This window comes from Myotis brandtii, unplaced genomic scaffold (genome assembly GCF_000412655.1).
Source record: "Myotis brandtii unplaced genomic scaffold, ASM41265v1 scaffold440, whole genome shotgun sequence".
In the NCBI taxonomy this organism is placed as follows: domain Eukaryota; kingdom Metazoa; phylum Chordata; class Mammalia; order Chiroptera; family Vespertilionidae; genus Myotis; species Myotis brandtii.
Genome location: NW_005366834.1, coordinates 1125009 through 1135316, shown reverse-complemented (window position 1 = coordinate 1135316; position 10308 = coordinate 1125009). Strand labels below are relative to the sequence as shown.

Below are 10308 nucleotides of genomic sequence, written 5' to 3'. Positions count from 1 at the left end.
CCACCAGCAGGAGATTTGGATATCATTTTTTGTGAAATACTTAGCTAATCTTATTGCCTGTTTTATATTTACCTGTTCATATTTTTCTTATTATGTTATAGACTTCTGTAGGCCTGTAAATGTTTGTCCTATATATTATTACATGTATTATATGCACTAAAATTACCTTCTCCCATTTGTAGACATCATATCCATTTATACCCCTAGATGACTATTTCAGCACCTATAACCTAAGAATTAGAAAACTAATATAATTATAGTAAAATCACAAAATTAAAAAAATAACAATATAATTATATATAACACTAGAGGCCCAGTGCACGAATTTGTGCACGGGTGGGGTCCAGTCGACCCGGCCCCAGTCAGGGTGGATCAAGGCTGGGCCTTTCAGGAGGAGGAAACAGTGGGAGGTTTGCCTGCTGGCCTACCCTGATCAGGGCTGGGCTGGCTGGGGGAAAAAGCCATGGGTGATTGGCCAGTGGGCCCCATCCCCAATCAAGGTGGGGGAGCAATCAAGAGTCAGCAGACAAGGGAGGGGCCGTGGGAGGTTGGCTGGCCAGCCTTACCCCGATTGATCTGGGGGGGAGCTGGTTGGGGGAGGGGCCACAGGCCAATCGGGGTGGTGGGGGCTGATCAGGGGTGGGATCAGCTACAGAGAGGGGCTGTGGGTGGTGGGCCAGCTGGTCCCACCCCCTAATGAGGTGGGGAGGCCTATCAGGGGCCAGCGGCCTGGGGGAAGGGCAATGGGTCGTTGGCCAGCCAGCCCTGCCCCTGATCGGAGTAGGGGGCCCATCGAGGGGTGGAGCTGGCTGGGAGGAGGGGCTGTAGGAGGTAGGTCAGCTGGCCTCACCCCCTATTGGAGTGGGGGTGGGCGATCAGGTGCGGGGCAGACCAGGGGGAGCCACTGTGGGCTGATTGGGGTGGTGGGGCCCCATTGAAGGTGGGGCTAGCCATGGGGAGGGGCTTCAGGAGGTTGACTGTCCATCCCTGCCCCCTATCAGGGTAGGGGGGGGCAATCAGGGGTGAGGCCAGTAGGGGGAGGGGCTGTGGGCCTATCGGGGTGGTGGGGGCCCATCGGGGTGGGGCCAGCTGGGAGAGAAGGGCTGTGGGAGGTTGGCCTGCTGGCTCCACCCCTGATAGGGCCGGTCCGCTGGCCACAGTGGGCATCATAGTGACAGGTCGTTGTGGTCCTTATGGTGTTCTGGTTGCTGGCTTTTTATATATATAGATTAAAATAAACAGTCCATTTTTAAATATGTCAATTATTCTAATAATATTTTTTATGGTAACTTCCCACTTAAATTCAGAATTTAATCCAGGATCACATCTTTTCTTACAGAGGCATCATTTTAAACTCTTTAATCTGAAATAGTTTCTGAGACTAGTGAAAATTGAAAAGCTAATTTTAAAATGTTTATGAAAATGCAAAAGGCCTCAAAAGCCATAGTGATCTTGAAGAAGAGGAACACAGTTAGGGAACTTAAATGACTAGATTAAAAAATTAAATATTGCTTCAATAATTAAGGCAGCTTCATATTACCACATAGATAAACAAAAATGTCAATATAATGACTAGAAATGCATGAACAACATAAAGAGACACATGAATTTTTAAAAAGGCCACTGGAATTAGATACCTAAGTGACTTTTTAAAAGTAATGATGAGTATGTACGGGTGGACTTGATGTTCTATACGTTTGGAAATAGAGGAAGAGAATGTTGGAGTATTTGAAATAGTACAAAAGCACTGAAATAGGACATCAGGAAAAATCACACATAATTTGGTAATCATACTAATGAACATTTTCTACCACACTTACATTTTTGAATGGTTTAACAGTTATTTATATTTCAGAGGGGCAGGGAAAGCTATCTAAAATTTTAAATATAAATGTTTCTGGGAGTAGTTGCAATTCCATATTCAGTCAGACTTTGTTTAATCCTATCTTTTAATCATGGATACCTCTTTTAAATTATCTGTATCAAGGACATATCATATTTTGGAGTGAAAGCGAAATTAAAATATCTGCTGTTTAAGGGCATAGAACAAAATGGGAGGGGCTTAGTTGCAATCAGGGCACTGAGTATAATGGGAATACAGGAAAAGTACTGAATTCAGTGCAACATGTGTCAGGAGAAAGGAATGTACTTATTTTAAAGTTTATCTGCTCTTCCTGTGTTTCATAATGTCAGTTTCTCAGGACCCAGATTATAAATGCTCAATAAAGTTCTCTTAAGAGAGCAGCTGAATGTTAATTGTGAGTAAATATATGATGTCACACATTTTGAAGAACTGAAACCCAACACAGATTCAAAGGTCACAGATTCTAGATAATAGACCAGAATAATTAAAATTGGACATAAGTAAGATTTTGATAAGTGACATAACTTTGATGGGGAATTCTAGCTGGGGGGAATGGAGATAAGATCGGTTTTACGTAAGAGGATTAATTTGAGATTAGACTTAAAACAAGGAGAAGAGATGAAATTATGGTAAGGGTGCTTAGATATTTCCTACAAAAAAGGCCTGTGAACATAATGAAAGTAGAGGTCAAGTATATGGAAGAGGAAAGTCTCATTCTGCCTAGAGCTAAGGCTGCATAGTTATGGGGACACAGGCTGGAATGTACAATGGTAATGAATACTTTGATTTCTATTTAAGTAAATTTGAGGGTGGTTGTTGATTTTTTCTATAGCCATTTTGGCCAAGATATTGGTATTGTTCAAGAAACAGTGTGTAGTAGGGTTTGAGAATTAAAGTACATAAAAGGCTAGTGTAGCATGCAGTGATGTGATAATACAGTACTGGCAGTAAGAATAAAATAATAGCTCTCTAATATAAAAGCTGACTTTTAAATAACTCAGTGTGAAGTAAGTATTTGTGCATTGTCCTGAGGACTTAGGTTAATGCTTAATATTTTCCTCATGTGTTTCTAGTTTAAAAAAAAACAACCTATAAAGAGAATTTTGGGATACAGTGTGCTTTTAAATCAGAAGCAGCTGCTACATGTACTGCACCATAAGTAATGACATTATAAAACCTTTATAAATGTAATTTATTTTGGTTCTGAAAAACACTGCAATACTATAAAAATTTATCAAACATCCTCAGGAAATGTGAGACTTTATTTCTGTGTTTATATACTTCAAACTGCCATATCCTAAAGCCTAAGAGAAAACTCCCTATCCAAATACATTATTTTATGTATGTTTGGGGGAAATATCAATGTTGAGGGCATAAGTAAACATACATAAGTGCAAAAGCTTAATTACTCAACAGATTGATTTCTCAATATAATATAAACCAGACTCCTATCTGTTTTGCTGTTGGCATCTGTATTTTCATTGTTTTAGTTAACATCTAAACTAATTGTATCTAATTATAACCAAGAGCCCAATAAATGTTAAAATCCCCTCCCATTCTAGGATTCTATGATTACACTCATGATGATTTAAGCTATAAAATATCTTTATTAAAACTATTAAAACTTTAGAGCTAAGTCTGCAAAATGATATTTTATATTTAGATAGTGACTACTTATAGATAGTTCTAGGACACTATGTCGATTGCCCTAAGCAAAATGAGTGCTAAATACATATCTTTGAATTAAAATATAATGGTCAATTAAGTTGATATCTCAAAATTATTTTATGACTACTAATGTTTTTCTTAAAAAAACACTACTCCTGTAAGTTTGTCTACTCTTCATACAATAAATGTGTTTTAATAATCAGATAGTAAAATAAAGTATTTAAATTATGCTTAATTCTCAATAATAATAGGCATATGACCAATTAATTATTAATCCATGACCATTAGGGATTCCACAAGATCTAGATCTAATATCCAAAAAATAAAATGCATATGAAGATTCTCTAACAGAATAATAGGAGCCTTTACTATGCTTTTTGTATTGTGGAATTGTGCACCTGAAACCTGCATAATTTTGTTAACCAGCGTTACCCAAAATTCACTAAAAATGAAACAAATATATTTTAATTCTTCTCTTGAGCTGTATTACTAGTTTTCATAAGTAATTCATCACATGTGTCTATTCAAATTACAGGGAAACTACATTGTAGTTGCTGTGACTTTATAATCCTCTTTGTAAGAACCAAAGGTTTCTCTTGGTATAGAAAACAGAATTGGTAAATATCTGATCATTTTGTCAAGAGTGAGCAACCAAATTTCAGATGGCATTGTGAAAAACAAAAATTGCTCTTAATTTCAACATTGCTGATTTTTCTTCCCTGTCTTGCAAACATCTAAAATGACATAAGGAAACATTCTAAAGTATTTCCTTATGAAAATATCATTGTGATTAATTTTCTTGTTCTTCCAGTCAATCCCATCCAGACAATGAAAGCAAATTTGTTTTCCACCTGTTTGGATTATCCACATGCAAATTTTTATTACATTTTTACTAGATCCTCCTGCCCACAGACAGGTTTCTTCACACTCTTAGAAAATATCTGAACTTTGGAGTTAAAGAAATCTTAATGATAATTTCATTTAAACCTGCAAGAATCTAAGGTATGTGAAGTTTACTTGACTTCTAAGTTCTGTATAATTACTAAATGGTGTAATCAGGACTAAACCTTGTAAGTTGTATGTTTGTCTGTGCACATGTAGGTTTTATTAAATCTGGCAAGTACTGCCCAGCCAGTGTCGCTCAGTGGTTGAGTGTCAAACTATGAACCAGGAGGTGACAGTTCCATTCCTGGTCAGGGTACGTGCCCAGGTTGTGGGCTGCATCCTCAGTAGGGGGTGTGCAGGAGGTAGCCAATCAATGATTCTTTCTCATCATTGATGTTTCTATCTCTCTCTCCCTCGCCCTTCCTCTCTGAACTCAATAAAAATATTTAAAAAATATTTCTAGCACTACTTTATTTGTTCAAAACTGCTTCCTTTAATTTCAGAATTAAGTCCTAGATTTTACATTCAAGGATTATACCTTTCTGACTTTATAAAATTCTATATCACTTATAAATTAATATAGGTATTATTTTCTGGAACTCCTAGTTTCTGTAAAACTAAGAAAATATTTGTGAAAATCTCTTCGCATTAGAAGCTACCTATTTTTACCCAGTCCTGGTAGTGCATGGTAAATATGGTAGGCCTTTATTTCACATGGGATATTGCCAGTGCAATAGAACTGGAAAGACTAGGTTTGTGTTCAGCCAGAGCAGCCAGAACAGTGTGATCAAAAAGATAATTTGTTATTGTACAAGCAGTTCCATCCTCATTACAACTCATGTGTTCAACCAAGTTCAGAGGCAAGAGTCTAGCTAGTCTCTGTATACTAATTAATAATAATGTCAAAGCCAGGAGAGCAGGTTAGGAGAGAGTTTATAAACCGTTACAAACTTAAGAAATGCTAAAAATAATTGGAAGCCCACTTTTATAATGAAGTAGATATGTGGGGATGGCATATATAAGACAAGATCCTATTGCAAAACAGAGAAAGTGTGTTTTTCAGAAAGTAGTACAGGTGTTTATATTAAAATCTCTCTTTCATATACATATTGTTTTCCATAAATACTATAAAATAATTGACACACAGATTTGATGTGATTATCTTCATTTGAGAAAAATTCTGAATACTATATATGGGTTTTCCATCTTGACTCATGTCAAAAATAAATAGGCATAGGAAACTGAACACCTTACCTTGTCCATAGCTAAAAAAAAAAATAGTTTTTTTTTCCTCAAGAGAAGTGATAACAATTTATGAAAAGTAGTTAAAACTACACACACTGTTAGTAGCTATCATTGACAGATTACAGAACTAATTCAAAATGGTACAGAAAGATCTAAAGCATATGTATGTTTTAAATTTTCAGAATAATATTGTCAAGGTCCATCCATCCATGTTGTTGTAAATATCAGTAATTCATCTTTTCTTATGGCTGAGTAAGAATCTATGGTGGACAAAGAATCTAATATACAGATCATGTAGCATAGAAATGTATGTTTGAAACCTATATGGTTCTTTTAATCAATGTAACCTCAATAATTTTAACAAAAAATAAAATAAAATGTATGTGCAGTAACAGTGGTCGATTAATCAATACACACTCAATTTTTATGAGAAAGAATTTTTGTTTACAGCCAAAAATAAATGCTTGTAGTGGAGCCTTTGTTGCCTTAAGTTTACAAGTATCTCTTTTTATCTGTGGTTATTCTTCTGTATCTGTGAATCTCCCAGGATGAAACCTTTTATATAAGGCCCCATGAACTGAATGTGCCCTTTATACACAGCTTGAGAAAAAGAATCATAAAGCAATTTCAAGTTCTTAGATACAAACATTTGTCAGTTGAACTTGAAATATCACGATGTTAGCTATTAACTATGGAATGAAAAGTGATGTTAAGTGAGGGATGCTGTAGGCTGCCATATGACTAACCTGAAGAGAAATAAGAGATAAAAAAGAGTCATCAGGTGAACCGTATGGGGCAAAATGCGTATGACCCATGGAACCAGAGGACAGATATTTCAAAGAAAGTGAAAGTAATAGACTTTTGATAAAATAGGCTGCATTTGGAAAAACATAATATCACACACACAAAAGAAGAATCTGGTCAAGATTTTGGAAATTTCACAGATAAACGTATTTGTGATTTAAAAGCAATAGGCATAACTTTTGTGATATTCGGTACCTTTTTGTTTATATTTTTGGCCTCTTCTTATTTGACTGATGTTACAGTGAACTAAGCAATACTCATTTCATTGCAATCACCTCTAGTATCATATGCCAAGAACCAAGAAAAATATATAAGGATCTATGGACGATGTTAGTATTCATAATTGTTTATTTTTTATTTTCATGATTTGAAATGAGTGGGCATAAATAAGGGGTAAAGCACAGAGAACACAGGAATTGCTGGTATATAAAACAGCATAAATGAGATTGGTAAGGGGAAGATAGATAAATAGAAAACTTTGGATATCAGAAAGATCATGTCACATAATCTGTGACACAGAGGAAAGGAAAGAGGTTGAATGAATGTTTGCTGAAAATTGAATGCAAGAAGTGTTAAGTATTTTCCATTGCCATTTGCTCCTGATTCCTAATGAGCAGCATCTACAAAGTACTTCAGGTGAATGAGCAACATCATCCTGCTACTAGAATGCTATTAAAGCTTTCTAAAGGTAGTTTCTTTCTTCTACTTCTTTTTTTCTTTTTCCTCAAACCCGTGGGTCTGAATTGTAGGCAGGAAGTTGTTCAGTTTGACTGAGATTAAGAAGTAGAAGCGCCCACTGGGAGTGGCTCAGTGGCTGAGTGTCCATCTATGAACCAGGAGGTGATGGTTCAACTCCCGGTCAGGACACATGCTGGGTGATGGGCTTGATCCCCAGTGTGGGGCATGCAGGAGGCAGCCGATCAATAATTATCTCTCATCATTGATGTTTCTATCTCTCTCTCCCTCTCCCTTCCTCTCTGAAATCAATAAAAATATTTTTTTAAAAAGAAATAGAACCATCTAGAAGTATGAACCAGGAGGTGATGGTTCAACTCCCGGTCAGGACACATGCTGGGTGATGGGCTTGATCCCCAGTGTGGGGCATGCAGGAGGCAGCCGATCAATAATTATCTCTCATCATTGATGTTTCTATCTCTCTCTCCCTCTCCCTTCCTCTCTGAAATCAATAAAAATATTTTTAAAAAAGGAAATAGAACCATCTAGAAGTATTTTTTTTACTTATACATATCATACTACTCTTAATTATAATAAATTATTCATTAGTAGAGACCAACATAATTTAGTAATTTTTGGCATATTATAATTGTACTTTGTATTGCCTCCTATAGCACACTAGTTATTATTTACCATTGACTTTAAATTAAATTTCAAAGAAACTTTTAATCTTTTAGATGCATACACATACAATTAAAATCATACATACCTGATTAATAATGAATCAATTCTACATATAACTAATTTTATTTTGAGACATACTATGAATACTGAGCTACCTGAACAAATTACATTCCTTACCGTACTCTACTGAAATATCATGCATAACTAATTTTATTTTGAGACATACTATGAATACTGACCTACATTGAGCTACCTGAACAAATCACATTCCCTACCGTACTCTACTGAAATATCATTTCTTTTGCACACCGCAATGAGTCAAATATTGTTTGAATAATCATTAGTGATGTCAAAAGCCACTGTAAAATATAAACCACTTTCAGTCTCTATATTATCATATAAAAATTCTTACCTTGCCTACATATTGTGTATCTGTACCTGTGTACTCTTCCAACAAAAAGAACTGATTCCACATCCAGCCACGCTTGGTGCGATGTAGCATTTTACCATCATCTTTTGTCAAACTCATCATCCTTTTGCTTGGTAAATCACTGTTAGATTTTTCTTGTAATGGGATAGCATCAACTGCATAAAACATATAGGTCCAGATGAATAGTGGTAGGCAATGGTAAGTCCTCATTATTTGCGGCTTCAGCAGGATATCAAATTCAATGTACCGTCTATTTCCCCTGAGGAGTAGGGGGAGAAAATGGTTTATTAGGTTGTGTCTCACTTTCAAATGATCTGTAAACTGTAAAATTTTTCTAAATGTTATTTAAATTTTATATATTATTTTCCATGTTACATCAGTGAACTATCCTTAAAAACTTATATAGATAAGTAGGAAGCCATATATATCACAATTAAACTATACAGGAAGTTAATGACTGACTTTAATATAATTATATTGCAGCATATAAATGTGAATATATTTGTAATTTAAAATAATAGATATTTTGAAAAAAATAATCTCTACAATACATCAAAGATCATAGAGACCGTAAGTGTATTATTTATTAAAATATGCATATATATGAATCTATGTACTTTACAGAAAACTGTTTTCTGCCAATAATCTACTACATTTTACTAGCTGTTTCTTCTCTTTCTCCTCCTCTTGTTTTCTTCCACCTCCTCTTGTTCTTCTGTAATAAGTTGAGATGGTGTCTCAAGGCAAATTCAATGATACCAAATATGCTTTGGATTGTGTCTTGCAATACATAGTGCCATACCATGCTGACCTTTACAATTGATAGCTATTATTCCCCCCAACAATCAGTTGAGTGAGTCATTCAAATTTATTTGAGAATGAGTTGAACATACTCTGAATGGAAACATTTTACCTAATAATTTAAAAACAACAACACATTTATTTCCTAACAAGAAAGAAGAGCACACAGATTGGTATTGTGAAACTACGTGTGGGATACCTTGATCCAGTTTTTGAAACAAAGAATGTCTCTCTGTTGCGATAGTAAGTGGAATCTTCTTGAAGTAAAAACAGGAACTCATTTGGTATCTCAATTAATTTTATTTATTAACACATTGGTTTAAATTTATAAGGCATTTAATTTAGTAGATGTGAGATGATAATACTGCTGCTGCTGATGATGATAATGACTTGGTAAGCAATAGAAACCCATCTCAAACTAGGGTAGGCAAAAGAAGAATTAATTGAATTATACAATCACATTAAGTGTGGAAAGGAAAGAATGAAAGAGGTAAAGAGCTACTGGGCATCTCCTGCTCATGAAAACTAGAATCAGGGTGGGGGGTGGGGGTTGAGTACTTGAGTACTATGCTCAGTCTCTGATTCTGTCTCTCTTTTCTTTCTTGCTTTGAACCAAGCTTTCTCAATCTGATGAAATTTGGAATTTATGGAGTTCAGATTTAATATGTTCCAATCCAGAAAGCAACCAATAGTTATTTCTGACTTGTTTGAAAAGTCCTGGTAATGGATTCAGATTTACCTGGCTTAGCCCAAATGCTCAATGCTGGAACATCCTAGATAGTAAAAGGCTAATATGCAAATCGACTTAACGGCAGAACGACCGGTCGCCATGACACACACTGACCACCAGGGGGCAGATGCTCAATGCAGGAGCTGCCCCCTGGTGGTCAGTGCGGTCCCACAGGAGGAGCACCGCTCAGCCAGAAGCCAGGCTCACAGGCTGAGGGACCCCCCTGAGTGCATGAATTTTGTGCACCGGACCTCTAGTACACCTATAATTCAATTGCATTTATCAAGGCATAAAGACCAAATATAAACTTCTAGCATGGCTTATTCCTAATTATCTCTGGGACTTTGGGATATTTACCCACATTACTAGGACTTAACTACTCTTTCTATCAAAGGAATATAATTAATACCTGATTCCCAAGTTATCATTAATATTTTGTTGAACTTTTAATAGTCATTTGCAGTACAAGGACTTATTTTTACAACAGCATATACCTATGAAGATACTGAAACATTAAGAATA

The 10308-nt window shown here is 35.8% G+C and overlaps 1 protein-coding gene across 2 annotated transcripts in view; it reads right to left on the bottom strand.

The window, feature by feature from the left end:
• CDH9 (cadherin 9, type 2 (T1-cadherin)) overlaps positions 1 to 10308 on the bottom strand; it is a 94842-nt gene that overhangs the window by 50160 nt on the left and 34374 nt on the right. Inside the window, exon 2 of one of the 2 annotated variants that reach the window (XM_005874479.2) lies at positions 8238 to 8514. In XM_005874479.2, coding sequence (XP_005874541.1) covers positions 8238 to 8465 — 228 coding nt within the window. In that variant the 5' untranslated portion in view covers positions 8466 to 8514. The remainder of the gene's footprint in view (positions 1 to 8237; positions 8515 to 10308) is intronic. The other variant, XM_005874480.2, reaches the window with a different exon arrangement.